Raw genomic sequence first — 16406 nt, 5'->3', positions numbered from 1 at the left:
GAAGCAAAAGTAGGGAAAAGATTTTGTTGTAAATTTGGGTTTTGACCAAATAGATTTTGTTGAAGGAAATGTGAGTTGGGAAATTGAAGTGGCGGTGAAGCGGGATTGAAAGCGGCGCCTTGATATGAAATTTTTGGTGAGCCTTGAGACGATAAAAGGTTGAAATAAATTTCATAACCCGCGAATCCGAAACGCGAGGTTATGTGTGATTGTGTGTTTGGGTTTGACGATGGAGGGGGGGGGGGGGGGGGGGGGCGTTTACCCCGTTTTGTTTCATTTTTTGATTAAGAAAGTGTATAAAATATAGAGAAAATGTTAAAAAGATGTAAAAACTGAATTAAATGAGTATATATATATATATATATATATATATATATATATATATAAAGGTAAAAAAAATATTTTGAATATCGACCGTTGCAAACAGTCATTAAAGCCAAGGGTCTCATTTTTCCCGTTTCAATTCGTCGCAACGCCCATGAGACTTGCTCGACAAGATGCAACAAGTTTGGGGGGGGGGGGTGTCCCGTTATGACCATCCAAGCAAGACACTTCGTTTCTCGTTATGGCACATACCGATCAGTCTAAGAAAATCTCATATAAACATGAACAAGAATCAAGCAAATAAATAATACAATTAAACGGGAATCAAACCAACATTTTTTTTAACAAATATATAACGAATATGAATCAAGATAGAACATTTTTTTTAACAAATATATAACGAATATGCATCAAGATAGACAAGAAATCCATACCTTTTTCCAAACCCTAATTCTTCAAAATCTTTAATTGTGTTGAATATAGAAAACAACCACGATTCCTGTTATAAAATTTACAGACAAAAATAAAAAATAGAAAAAAAATCCCCCTATAGCACGAAAAACATCAAGGTCAAAATGGTCTATATAAGCATGGAGTTCACATTTTGGTATCTAAGTAGAAGACAGATAAATATTCTCTAACGAAAACATAATTACAATGTACTATAATGCCCTCGCCTTCTTCTCTTCTCGTTTATATCCAGCCTTCAGGCATCACAGCTCACAGCTGTTTCGATTCAAAAGGTCAAAAAAGAAAAACATCATTAGAATTAAATACATGTTTAATCTAAATATGAATTATGAGTGAATGAAAATTGGTTATGTAATATGTACCTTAAGCAAAAGAACCCAAAAACTTAATAGCCATGATGTTTTCCATGAGCAATGGGATTCGGACTAGATGCCCTAATCACATCAAACTAATTATTATAATCTAAAATAATATTCCATTGACCGGTCAAATACAAGTCAAACACAGTACAAAACCATCATCATCTGTTCTGTCATGTCATATGTAAAAAAAACAATGAATTTTTACCTGCCACTAGCAGGGCGACCAGAGTAAGCACCATAACCACTCCCGGAAACCTAACAAAAATAAAACATCAATTCCGGTTTACCTTAAAAGAATCAAAAAAAAAAAGTAGGGTTCATTAAATTCTTACCTGGGACTGGGGCCCACCATAACCGTCGCCCGGTGGCAAATCCTGATCATATCTTCCGGAATGAGACGAATTCCCACGTCCACGGGAATTTCCATATCTTGATCCATCCGCCATTTCCATTGACATTTCAAACACATTTGCTCTTAATCGTGTAGCCACTTGTAAAAGCGCACTACTTGCAGCATTAATGTCTCCGGTTATCTATACAAACCATTATTAACATCTCCATCATCAACTCTGTGTGTGTGTGAGAGAGAGAGAGAGAGAAGAAGAAGAAGAAGAATACCTGGACCATTTCTTCATCTTCAGATGCAACTTTGGGGAGATTTTCGGTGTTCAAAATACGAATATTTGCTCTTGTTAAATTTCTCATTTCAGAAATAATGGCTCCACCTTTACCAATTAAACATCCGATTCTTGAACTTGGAACAAGCAAACGAGTAGTGATTACAAAAACTCCAGAATCTTTTTCACTTTTCTCACTGCATCGAGGCTGCAAACGCATAGCTGCATCAATTGTTGGAGATGAATCTTCAAACACCTGTATAAAAAATAAAAAAAGTATATAAATAAAAGATCATAACAACATAAATCTTGTTAAAAGTAATACCTCTTTTGCAGATACGGTTATGAGACAATCATCTCCTTCAGCAGAAGAACTATCAACTTTAATGTTAGCACCAGATTCTTGCCTCATTTGTTTGATAATCACACCACCTTTTCCAATCACAGCTCCAATGTTATCAGTTGGACAAACAAAACGAAGTGAGAATTCCCTCCAATCCCCTCCATTATTCCCATAAGGACCCATTAAAGAGACTAAACCCACAGGTGGGGCCCCGGAATGTGGGCCCATGTACCCTCCTCTATGAAGACTCGGTGATGACAATAGTAGATGTTGAGATCTTGATGGATTTTCATGGAGGCGAGATGCTAATTGATATAAAGCTTTCCTTACAACTATAGTGTCCCCACTTATCTACAATATCATAACTCTTTTAGAACAATCAACAAAGTTTTTAAGAGTTTTAGTAAAAAGATTTTTTATAACTTTATATACCTGGAGAAGTTCATCAGAATTCAATGCACAATTTGGAAGATGTTCATTGCTTAGAATACGGATTTGTGCGTGTGTTTCACTACGTATGTTTTGGATAACTTGTCCACCTTTTCCAATCACACATCCAATTTGATCAGAAGGAACAAGCATTCTCACAGTAATTTGTTGACTTTCATCAAACTCATCTTCTTCGATAACAATTCTGTCATGGACCTTAAACAGAGCATCCTGTGCAGGTGAAACAAGATCATTGTTATCTCCAAAACTGTTTGTTTCTTCACTTGAACTGTAGATGATGACAACACGCTCTTCACATCCTGGAATGGATTCATTGATTCTAATCTTGGCTTGAGTGTCTAATCTTAATTGCTTTACTATTTCTCCACCTCTTCCAATTATGCTTCCGATTTTTCTACTAGGACATAAGTAACGATACACTGTATCTTCTGGCCCAATACCATGTGATTCCCTCTCATCTGTTCTGTTGCCTCCTTCATTTCCATGGAAATCAGGTTGATAATGGGATTTTTTCCCATAGTCGTTCTTCTGTCCAGCCATTAGCAGAAACTACTATGAGAAATCACTCTCGATGAAAGTCTGAAACAGGAAAGATATAGCACAATGAATACATATGGCTGATAAACACATAGTAGTCGCTCAAATCCATCAAATTCGAGCATTGGTTAAGTGTATTGTACATCTCACTAATCGTTATTCTTCCTCTTTCGAAGAACGACAAAAAGGCATGCGCTTTTTCCAAGCTTATAAATTGCTATAATTACCAATTCGTTATATCTTAGTTAAAAACCCTAAAAGGATACGAGTTCTTGCACTAATCGGTACAAGAAAAAGAACTGGTCACAACCAAAAAACTATTGATCATTTGATTGTAACAATCAAAATGTACTCTTTTACGAACGTATAACATTAGTTCATCGATTTCCTAAAAAGAGAAGTTCAGATTCGGAAACAAGCTCTTTAAATTCGTTAGCGGATAGAGCGTTTCTGTGGGTAATTCTCCACACAAACAAGGTAAGGGATTAATTTTTGTATACGATAACTATTACAATGAAATTTTATAGAGAACCTCTAGAAATAGCGAATTGCGAACACAAAGATCTATTCAAGTTTACCACATCGATCAAATGTTGGAATGAAAATATAAACTTGGTGATATATAGTCAAAACTTCTCAATAAATGTAATATAATTCGAACGAGAATCATTGAAGAATGCTTACTGCGTGCGGAGTTGAGTGGATGAAGGAGAAGACCGAGCACGATATGTGTGAGGTACTGTAGCGGTTGTGTTCAATTTCTGTAGTAGGGTTTGAGCACCAAAAGAGGGGCACCGTTACGGCGTTACTTTAGTTTAGTTACATTTAGTACCCTCCAAATAGTGAAAATGACACTTAACCCCTTTTACTTTTTAAGATACAAATATGATATGGATAATTGTTTTAAACTAGGTTTGAACCCCAACCGATGCGGCGGGAGTGCATGTGGTGTTAGATAAGTACAAGTTTTTGAAACCCGAACCATTAAAAATTAAATTAGCAGATTTTTAGCAACAATACCTAACGTTGATGGAAAACGCTCAAAATGGAGGTTCGAAACATCGACCTTTTATTGAGACAAACACCGTAAACGTTGAAGCAAGAAACCATACCTATATTTAGGCAAAATATTTATATCTAACATATGGAAGTTACATTTCTTGACTTTGGTAATTGTATGGGTCATATAATTAGAGAGATGACTTTGGTACCAAAATCAAACCGAACCGAAATGGCAAAAAAGAAGAATCAAATATCAACCCAAAGTATAGGGTACCATACCGGTTCCAGTTCGGTTAAAAAATAATTATTTTAAATTTAGAAGCGAGAAAAATAACGGAACCATACCGACCTGGTATCGAACCGAAAGTACCAAAACCAAAATGGGAGAAAAGTAATAATTGAATAATGAAAAGAAGCATATGATATTGTACCGATTTAGTTTAGTACCATGACATATTTGTTCACCCTCATTTTAAATAGGAACAAATTATTGAAACTATCCTTGTGGTTTGCTCAAATTTCACGTTTGATCCTATCTTTTTTTTTTCGCATTCGGACGGTCGTTATAATTTGTTTGGTTGCGATTTTCGTCCCTGACCAATATGAAATTCGTTTTTGCCCTTTACATTTTTCTTTTTCAGTTTTTTTATAATTTAAAAAAAAAAAAGTACTTTAAATAATTTATGAGTTTGTACAACCCACTCCAATTTTCACTCCCACGCATCGTCTCAATCTCTCTTCCAAGAATCTACAGACAGCCTCTTGCAACTACTAATATCATCTCTGATGAACCAATCTACACCACCATCAACACACACCGACAAACCTTCTACATCGCCACCAAAATCTTCTCCCTCTCTGGCGGCATCCATTTATGCCACCATTTCACGTCCGTTGGTTTGCGACTGTGTGCTCCAAAGAATCATCCACAACAATCCGTGAGAAAAAAAACTGTCATTAATCTCCTCCTTTTTTACCGCTTTCATTCTTCGTTCCAAAAAGGTCATACATGTACTACGGCAACCAGTGGACCACAAGCATCCATTGCTTTCTCTTTTCCATAAACGCTACATACGTCGCCGCCCACCGTTCCAGAAACGCCACACATGAATCCCATTCCCCTCCTTCTATCATCTCTGACTGAAGAAACCCTTCAGCACGTTGGATTCGTCGGCGACCTTAAACCCAATGAAGTTTCATCGTCTCCACATGTTTGATTTGACGAAGCTCTACCTCTTTGAGACGAGATGAGAGATTCCTTTCTTCGAAATTGAGAAACCTACAAACCTATCGACAAAACTTATATATATATATATATATATATATATATATATATATATATATATATATATATATATATATATATATATAGGTAAAGGTTCAAATGAGAACCAAAAAAGGTTAAGAACCGTAAGAACCTTTAATTTTAGATGTTAATAAAGGGTTTAGGGTGTTTATAAACCCTAAACCCTAAACAACCCTAAACCCTAAACCCTAAACTCTTTATAAACATCTAAAGTTAGAGGTTCTTACGGTTCTTAAACTTTTTTGGTTCTCATTTGAACCACTCCCTATATATATATATATATATATATATATATATATATATATATATATATATATGTGTGTGTGTGTGTGTGTGTTCAACTATTCTAACTAATTATTGTGCGGATATCGTATGTTATGGGAATTACTAAGAGAATAAGTTGTTTAGCAATGTGAATACGTTCAAGCTTACAAAAATATCGTCATTTTCATGTATTCTTGGTAATTATTATTTATTTTTGTTCTCACACATCGTTTTTCACTCATTTTCATTCTGACAGAATACGAACCATTAAACATTCTGACAGAAATGAGAATAATAATAATAAGTGTATAATAAGTTTATAGACGATTTAATTAGTGAGAATGTGTGTTAATGACAATAGTTATGTAAGACTGAACATATTCGCATTGCTAAACAACTTATTCTCTTAGTAATTCTCATAGCATACGATATCCGCATAATAATTAGTTAAAATAGAATAACTTAAGTCTCTCTCTCTCTCTCTCTCTCTTTCTCTCTCTCTCTCTCTATATATATATATATATATATATATATATATATATATATATATATATATATATATATATATCACAAACCGGATTTAAAGATGTAATTGTGTGAAAGACTAAAATTCCCCTTTATGGTAACTATTTATGTCAAGTTGAAAACTTAAATATATAGCGGTGTCGATTAAATTTGCTCTCATATATCACATTATGAATGACTTAGTGGATGTTTCGTTAAGCTTATTTAAAAGTGGTTATCACTTTTTAACTTATAGTCTATTAGCTTATAGCGGTGTCAGAAGGGATTTTTTTAAAAAAGTGGTTGGATTAGTTTATCCGATGTCAAAATGTTATAAGTTGATAAACCATTTTTAGTGTTTGACTAAATGACAAAAAAAAAATGCTTCATAGAAATGTTGGACAACTATAAACTATTAGGGGTTTCTAGAATTTAGGGGTTAATAACTTATCAAAAGTGACTTATCTCCTATTCCACACCGCTATAAGATGTTTTAAAACACAGTTAACCCAAACACTCATTTTAACTTATACTGGTATGGAACTGGTAATAAGTTAAAAACTTCTTTTTTATGCTTAGCCAAACACCCTCTTAATGAATGAAAAGATTTATATTTCTTTCATTTGACAGTGTTTAGAAAGCTTATATATTTGTCTAGTAAAGCGTTGAAAATGTTTATCATATTTTTTTTTGTTCCCTTGTGGTTTTATAGCAATAGCGTTGATTGGTTTGTAAGCAACTTCGATAGATGATTTCATAGCAATAGCATTGTTATACAAATACAATGCTTAAAACAACATTAAAGATATGTTGATTTTTACTCTATAATTGGGCATATTCCTTTAAAATAACATTAAGAAAAAAGTTTAAAACAACATTAAAGATATATTGCCAATGTGGGACTAGTACATTTGGTAGAGGCTTTGCCTCTTAGATTGAAGGTCTCGAGTTCTATTCTAGGCATTGATGGTTTCGCGATACTAATTGTTTTGATGTAGTAACTGCTAACCACAAACCCTCTCGTACAAAAAAAGAAAGCATTAAATATATATTGATTTTTTGTTTAATGTGTATATGTGTGTGGTGTAAATATAATTAAGGAGGGTAAAGCGTCAGAGAATGTTTATCATATTTTTTATCCCTTTATGGTTTTATAGCAACAAATTTGATTGGTGTGTGATCAACTTCAAGAGATGATTTCATAGAAATGTTATCCTATTACAAGACTTCTTTTTGCTCTATAATTGGGTAGGTTCCTTTAAAATATATTTCCTTCATAAGAAAAACATTACAAATACAATGTCTTGATAAGAAAAAACAGTTTCAAACAACATTAAAGATATATGAATTCTGTTTGATGTATATATGTGTGGTGTGAATACAATTAGGGAGGGCAATGCAATAAAAGAAAGTGTAATCATTTTATTGTTTTTTGTCGATCATCATGACCAAACAATGAGCATGGACATATTAGACAAATATCATATATTATCATTATATGTAACATACAATTATCATGTATTGTTCTATGACATCAATCTTTCATTTTGGTATCTATGTCCTTGAAATTGTGACTGATCGTGACGCGGTGGTTGAGACCACCGCGACACTGCTACGTCGGCAGCATGGTTGGATGTTGGCAACGGCGCGGTGGCGGTTGGGTTAAAAACTCAAGGTCACGGGCCTTGAGCCCAATTTTGAGGGATATGATGGTTAGGGTTCTCTCCATCATTAGCCTCCATCACCTCCAAAGAAACCATAGCCCCCCTCCCCCCCCCCCCCTCCATAGTTCTTGAGATTTGTGGTTTTGACCTTAATTTGTTCATCTTTTGTAAAGAAGTGAGCGGAGGAAGAGGTTTTTGTTGCATTGAAGTTTTGTTTAAGTCTAGATCTAGCATTTCTTCTTTGTTTTTGAGATCTTGGAGGTATAAAGTTGCTACCTTTGAGTCCTTTTCAATTAGATCTAGTTTAGGTCCCTTTTGTCCATTTTATTGAGCTCCTTGAAGTTTAGGGAGCTCTAGGACATTTCTCTTGATTAAATCATCTTCTAGACGTGGTTAATGGAAGAAAAATGTCTTTGCATGCTTTTCCTTCAATCCATGTATGATTTTTGGTCCCAATCTTAGTTAGGGTTAAGAATTTGGGTTATGGAGTGAAAGAGATGGATAAATTTAGAAACTTTATCCATTTAGAGAGTAAATCAATCCATATCTAAACTTTAGGGCCTTGGACTTTCAGGTTAAGAGCTTAATGGAATAAGTTGTTATGAATGTTCACCACGGTGCAGTGAATGGCTAGTTGTGACATTGTGAATGGCTAGTAGTGGCATGGTACACGAGGCCTAGTTACGGCTACCTTTTCTTTTATTGATCGCGACCCGATCAAGGTGTACACCATGACGCGATGGTTGGTGACGGTTGACGGTTAACTTTTTTTTACCAATTTGACTTATGGTCAAACTTTATGCTTTAGGGTCATAAATAGGGGATTAGCCTTTGATTTTAAATGCTTAGGTGGTTTGTAGTACCGACCTTCACATTTCTCGCAACCTGTGGTGATTATATGATTTTCTATGAGGTGAGTCATCTCACTATACTATACAGGACACGAGGTGTCAATGTATGCTTGTTGTCTTTATGAAGCTTGCTTGTATTTTTGTATGTATGATGGGTGGGGCCCAGTTATTCGGGATGGGGACCATTCTTTAGAACAAGGTCCAATATTCAGGACGAGGTCCATTATTCAAGGTCGGGCCCATTATGGTGTGATGTATGTGGTATCTTTAGGAACTCACGAAGCTTTGTGCTTACATTTTAAGTTTTAAATGTTTCAGGTATTTTTGGTAGCAAAGGGAAGAGCTCGGTCTGATTGCATCGCATCCATTAGAGATTCCACACTATATGTTTTTATGACTTTACTCTGATTATTGATTGGAACTTCAAACTCATATTTCGAATATCTTTTGCTTGGATTGATATCAAATGGTTATTAGTTTATTTAAAAATATAAATTTTACTCTATATTTTGGGATGTTACAAGTTGGTAGCAAATCCTTGGTTTGAGGGATTCGGGTTAACACGGGGTGAGTGTGAACTTAAAATGAGGGTTAAGAAAACATTTTTACAAAATGTTTTTCTAAAACGGTTTTATAAAACAAAAGGAGTGTGATGCATGTGATCACCCAAAGCTCCGGTAAGTGATTCCCAAAATACCCATACATGGTTGTTATGTGATTTATGTTATGATATGTTATGAATGATATAGATAGGCTAAGGATATGCTTAGGGTTTGAATGTTCGAAGGCAGATTTAGGAGAGATGCCTTTTTATGCATGATATGCGTTTTCTTTGAGTTCTTTAGGGTTGATGCTAGTAATGATAAATTGCTCGATGAATGCTTTAGGGTGGTGCATGCCTAGTATTAGATAACCTTAGAATCTTTGATTCATCTTTATTGTATGTTCTTGTTTGATGAAATCCTTAAGGTAGATACATTTATTTTAATGTCTATCTTATCCTGGATATGTACAACTTGCATTCATGAGATGATTTGTCAGCATTAGCAATGACTTTTCAGTGCACGAATAGTGAGTAAAAATCCTAGGAATGCCTAGGAAGTTATATAATGTGTAGGTACATTGTTATGCAAGAGAATATATGTGAGACTATAGGGAAGTGATGTAGGGGTTTTGGGACGATTCTTGAGGAAAGTATGGATGGGTGTGGAAGGTAGTATGGCCCCATACTACTGGAAACACAATATTCATACTGGAATCAAAAAAATTCACACAACTTTGTAGGAACTTGTGATGGGTTTTATAGATAACAAAAATCATATTTTTGGCGGAAAACATAAAACCCTAAATCCGCATACACCATAAAGGATCTATGTTCTCACTATGATATGCAAATAACAATTTGAATTCAAGAACCCTAAAGTAGATTTGTCAGCATTAGCAATGACTTTTCAGTGCACGAATAGTGAGTAAAAATCCTAGGAATGCCTAGGAAGTTATATAATGTATAGGTACATTGTTATGCAAGAGAATAAATGTGAGACTATAGGGAAGTGATGTAGGGATTTTGGGACGATTCTTGAGGAAAGTATGGATGGGTGTGGAAGGTAGTATGGCCCCGTACTACTGGAAACACAGTATTCATACTGAAATCAAAAAAATTCACACAACTTTGTAGGAACTTGTGATGGGTTTTATAGATAACAAAAATCATATTTTTGGCGGAAAACATAAAACCCTAAATCCGCATACACCATAAAGGATCTATGTTCTCACTATGATATGCAAATAACAATTTGAATTCAAGAACCCTAAAGTAGATTGCTATTTTCAAAATTACAGAAGGGTTATTAGAAAACATACCTTTTAGTTTATTATTGTAAACAAACTTGAATTCATTCTTTGTGGATCTTCAGAAAGCTACCACCAGAAATCTCATGCCTCTGATGGCTCACACCTAAACACTAGAAGTTGGAGGCTATTGAAGAGAGAGGAGAGAGGAGGGAATTTTTGGAATTCCTTTGAGGGATATGATGGCCAAAAATTAGAGACCCAATGAGGGTTTATGTCACACCCCCGAACTGGGACGACGGAAACGTCCGGAGAAGGGTGAATTCATCTTGTAATATCATAACAGTTGATTACAAATGAGACATAGCAACCAAACATCATACATTCCAGATACCAACGTGCATTGTTTACAACTTTTTATTTGTTAATGATATTACATCCAAAAATAACACAATGCATGATATTTCAAAAATACAATAATTATCCAAAAATCCATAGCTGCAGAACCTGCTTACTTAGTCCCTGAGAATACAATTCGTTTTGAAAAGCGTCAACATAGAAGGTTGGTGAGTTCATAAGCATATTTGTAAGAAAACTTTGTAACATCTTTGTTTATAATAGGTTGTAAAACTCCAGAAAATCCAAGATTTTCTATAAAAGTAGTTTGTGAGTCTCGTTCTAAAATCCTATGTATTTGCATGCATGTTCTTTGTTTTCCTTTGTTTGTATTTGAAAAGAGTATGACCCCAAAAAATCCTATATTTTTTGTATATAAAAGTGTTGTGGTCCTACAAACCCTAAGTCCGGAGTGGTGAAATTAGTTTACAAAATAGACGAAACATAATTTGTATTTTATAAAACTAGTAGAGTGCATGTTCTTCGTAAATTCAAATAATGTTGTTATTCTCTATTTGAGTCATTATAACCATACTAATATGACTAACGCGTCTTTCTTGACGTTCTTCAGGCGTCGGTTTCTAAAGATATTTGTCACCCTAGACTGGCCTGTCTAGCTGTAACGAACAGCTCAGGAGTGGGGGTGTCAACCCCGTATAGATCTATACATAATTATCTCGCTCTCCCTCCAAGAGACTCTAGTTATAACTACGAGACTTACGATGTACGCTATGTAGGTACGGTGAAGGAATGTCTCACAAGAGCCTCAACAAAATTTACGCAAACATTGAATCCAATTATTTAATATTATAAATAATGTTACTAGTGTGTATTTTCGACTACAATTTATGACATGCAATAATTCTTGTCGTATAATTAAACCGTTCACTAGGAGTGTTCAAAAGCCATAATGATAGACAGATTATGACATGCAACTTTTGTGTCTTAAAAGTAGGTTTAGTTCACCATTTTGATAGGTTTATTTATAAACTCTTTTTATAAATATTCAAATTGAAACTAATATATTTATAACATTTTTACCACAATTATCATAAATGAGCCATTTTTACTGTAATTGTCATAAATGACCAATTTTTACCATAATTGTCATAAATGACCCATTTTTACCAAAATTGTCATAAATGACCCATTTTTACCAAAATTGTCATAAATGACCCATTTTTACAAGTGTTTGTGGTAAAAATGTATATATTCAAAAATTTACCATTTTGAGTGTAAATTTCCATATTTCTCCATTTTCAAGCTTTCATGACCAAAATTTTGTTTTAACATTTTCCTTGACATAATAGTGATTCTATCACATATTAAAGAAAACATTTTTTACATAACATCAAACATGTGAACTACACACGATAACTTTGTTTCCAACAACTTGAGACTTGTACAAATCTCGAGTTCATGGATTTTTAGCATGGGATCACAACATTTCAACACATATAAACATATAAAATATACACATGCAAGCAAATATTCAAGGATTTAAACAAGATTTTGACTTGTATCCCCCCCCAAATAAAGAATGTACACTCGAAAACATGGGGTATGAAGCTCACCTTGGGGCTTTTTCAGTTTGTAGAGGTGTAACACCGTATTTTTCAAAATAATTTTTCGCATAATTTAAAAACATATTCATTTAATTTTTCATAAAACATCAGTGTTTGAAACTCCAATCAATGTCATACAACGAATCCCAAGATCACATATCATAAAATCCCATGTGTGTGTACTGATCAAGTCGGCGCCTTCCCATGGTCATCACTAGTACCTGAAACAATAAACACCAACACTGTAAGCACAAAGCTTAGTGAGTTCCCCAAAATACCACACATAACACATATTAGCCACTCGAGGCTATAACTCTGTGGGTCCGTAGACCCTACTCTGTGAACCCTCTGGTTCTAACTCTGGGAACCTTCCGGTTCCAACTCTTTAAGCATGCACAACATAAATCACATAGAAATAATGCAGTACAACACATAACATACATATAACATACAAATACTCTGTCACATAACTCTGATTACCTACTCAAGGTAAAGTATAGTGAGAAGACTCACCTCGTGTATCTCGATAATTCGCGAATCCCGGAAATCACTCGCGCTCGATCCTCCGAGCTATAATCCTCCTATAACATCATATACCTCTAATTAACACTTTCACAACTAAGGTTGACTACCCCTATCAAGTCAACACTGGTCAACTCTGGTCAACGGTCAACTTTGACCGGACTCGGCGAGTGCACTAGAGCGACTCGGCGAGTCTATACGTGTTCATTGACTCCTTAGGATCCTCTCTTGACACGTCGAGTACATCCCTGACTCGACGAGTTCCACCTGGCACGAATCGCGGGGCCACCACGACTCAACTCGCCGAGTCTCAAGAACAACTCAGCGAGTTCCAGCTTGACTCAGTCCGATTGTCAACCCTCTCTGACTCTCCCTGACTCACTGAGTCAACCCATAACTCGGTAAGACCACTCGCTGAGTGGTTAAAGGCCATCTTCATGCTACTCGCCGAGTCTGTTCTTCGGACTCGGCGAGTCTAAGCCATGCATGAACTCAAACTTACTCCTGAGGTCAGATCCGCTCCAGTAACTCATAGATCTAGTCCTTCCAAGCACATTTATCACATAAAGATACAATCTTGGCTACCATGCAACGCTTACAAGGCTTCTTTTGGTGAAATGACATCTAAAATGGTAACCTAAGTCCCCAACTCAAAAGGATAGGCATAAAGCAGGGCATTTGGCACTTTCTGGACCTACTAAGATCCAGATCTAGGTACCAATTCCCAAAGGGACCTCTCACACTCCAATTACAAGGCATACAAGGCATGAAGAAACCCTAGATTTGACCATATACATAAAAACATGAGAATAAGCTCTGAATAATACCTCAAATAGCTTCCTCTGCCAAAATGGAAGTAGATCCGAGCTCCCCAACCCTCCTAGTTTGGCCTTCCTCTTCCCTTCTTGCTAACACACACAAAGATGATGAATAATGGCCTCTTTTCTCACTCACAAGGACTCACAGGTGCTCTGGTGCTCTCAAGGTCGAAGGTAGCCGCAATGAAGGGTTATAAGGCCCTTTAAATAGGGCTTAGGGCCGGGAAATTAGGGTTTCATTAAACAGCGTGGACTCGCCGAGTCCGGACGCGAACCCGTGTCCAAATCCGCGATCATACTCGGCGAGTCTAGGCTCCAACTCGCCGAGTCTCCTCACAAATTACCAAAAATAAATAAATGAATAATACCTGGGAATCCGGGCTGTTACAATTCTCCCCCACTAGAACTAGACTTCGCCCTCGAAGTCTCGCTCTGCAAATAACTCTGGATGCTGCTCACGCATCTCACACTCCGGTTCCCAAGTCATCTCGGACCCCTTCCGATGCTGCCACTGAACCAAAACCAGGGGTACCTCATTGTTCCTCAGAACCTTGACTTTTCGATCTCTGATTGCCACTGGTCTCTCAGCATAATTCAGGCTCACATCCACCTGAATATCCTCTAATGGAACCACTGCCGACTCATCGGCTATACACTTCCTTAGCTGCGACACATGAAAAGTGTCGTGAATCTGCCCCAACTCTGCTGGAAAATCCAAACGATAGGCTACCCGGCCTACCCTCGCGATCACTCGGAAAGGACCAATATACCGGGGCCCCAACTTGCCCCCTTCCTGAATCGAATCACTCCTTTCCAAGGAGAGACCTTCAGGAGCACAAGGTCGCTGACCTGAAACTAAAGCTCGGACCGACGTCTGTCTGTATAGCTCTTCTAACGACTATGAGCGGTCAACAACCTCTGTCTGACCTGCTGGATCTGCTCTGTCGTCTGAAGCACGATCTCTGTACTGCCCATCACACGCTGACCAACCTCTCCCCAACAAATGGGGGTCCGGCACCTCCTCCCATACAACAGCTCAAAGGGCGGCATACCAATGCTCGAATGATGGTTGTTGTTGTAGGAAAACTCTGCCAAGGGCAAGTACACATCCCAACTACCCCCAAAATCCAATACACATGCCCGGAGCATGTCCTCGAGCGTCTAAATCATCCGCTCACTCTGACCGTCTGTCTGGGGATGATATGCGGTACTAAAATGCAGCCTAGTACCCAACTCCTCATGAAACTTCTTCCAGAACCTGGAAGTGAAACGCACATCTCGGTCTGAAACAATCGAGATCATCACCCCATGCCGAGATACCACTTCCCTCACGTACACCTCTGCCAATTTCTCTGCTGAAGAACTCTCGCTGATAGCAAGAAAGTGAGCGCTCTTCGTCAACCTGTCCACAATCACCCAAATTGCATCAACTCCCCTGGCAGTCCTTGGTAATTTGGTGATAAAATCCATGGTGATTTGTTCCCACTTCCATTCGGGAACCTCCAACGGCTGCAACTTACCATATGGCCTCTGGTGCTCGGCCTTAACCCTACGGCAGGTCAAGCACCTCTCAACAAACCATGCAACATCCTTCTTCATATAGGGCCACCAATACTCCTTCCTCAGGTCCAAATACATCTTAGTGGCCCCAGGATGGATCGAAAATTTCGACCGATGAGCCTCTTCCATCAAAATTGTACGTGTTCCTCCCACAAACGGCACCCAGATACGCCCCTGAAATGTCATAAGCCCCCGACCATCGGTAACGAACTCTGAAACCAAACCAACAACCTGTTTTTTCTTCTGCATCTCAGGTTGCACAGCCTCGACCTGTGCCCCACGGATGGCATCCAACACTAGAGCTATCACGGTCAATCTCAAACATATCTCCCGCATCGGGGTGCTCTCCGCCCTGCGGCTCAGTGCATCGGCTACAACATTAGCCTTGCCTGGGTGGTACAGGATCTCACAATCATAATCCTTGACCACATCCAACCACCTTCTCTGTCGCATATTTAGGTTGGGCTGATCCATCAAATATTTCAAACTCTTATGGTCCGTGTATATCATACGCCGAACCCCATACAGGTAGTGACGCCAAATCTTGAGGGCGAACACCACTGCCCCCAACTCTACATCATGGGTGGGATATCTCATCTCATGAGGCTTCAGCTGCCTCGATGCATATGCTATCACATGCCCTCTCTGCATCAGCACCGCCCCAATCCCAAAATCGATGCGTCACAGTATACCACAAAGTCCTCCATCCCTTCCGGGAGGGCTAACACCGGTGCTTCGCATAACCTTTGGCGAAGTGTCTCAAAGGAGGCCTGCTGCTCGGGGCCCCATGAAAAAGCAACACCCTTTCGGGTCAACCTGGTGAGTGGCACTGCGATTTTTGAGAAATCCTTGATAAATCTCCGATAATACCCTGCCAACCCTAGAAAACTCCTGATCTCGGAGGGTGACCTCGGCACCTCCCAACTCATCACCGCCTCAACTTTGGCCGGGTCGACCAATATCCCTTCCTGGTTAACGAAATGTCCTAAGAACTGGACCTCCCGCAACCAGAAATCACACTTGGAGAATTTGGCATAAAGCCTCTCCGATCTCAGAACT

General features: G+C 37.7%; 1 protein-coding gene across 1 annotated transcript; it reads right to left on the bottom strand.

Annotated features, from left to right (window-relative positions):
- Positions 1–775: 775 nt before the first annotated feature.
- On the bottom strand, positions 776–3926 carry LOC145101091 (RNA-binding KH domain-containing protein RCF3-like). The gene is made up of 8 exons (XM_079038256.1): positions 3789–3926; positions 2550–3146; positions 2100–2468; positions 1776–2030; positions 1490–1690; positions 1363–1412; positions 1158–1229; positions 776–1050 (listed from the first exon to the last, which is right to left on the bottom strand). Exons 2-7 carry the CDS (start codon positions 3105–3107, stop codon positions 1181–1183), a joined length of 1482 nt encoding a protein of 493 aa, XP_078894382.1. The 5' UTR covers positions 3108–3146; positions 3789–3926; the 3' UTR covers positions 776–1050; positions 1158–1180.
- Positions 3927–16406: the final 12480 nt, after the last annotated feature.

Source organism: Lactuca serriola, chromosome 4 (assembly GCF_051521515.1).
Source record: "Lactuca serriola cultivar US96UC23 chromosome 4, Lser_US96UC23_V15, whole genome shotgun sequence".
Lineage (NCBI taxonomy): Eukaryota > Viridiplantae > Streptophyta > Magnoliopsida > Asterales > Asteraceae > Lactuca > Lactuca serriola.
This window is presented reverse-complemented; position numbering and strand designations above follow the sequence as displayed.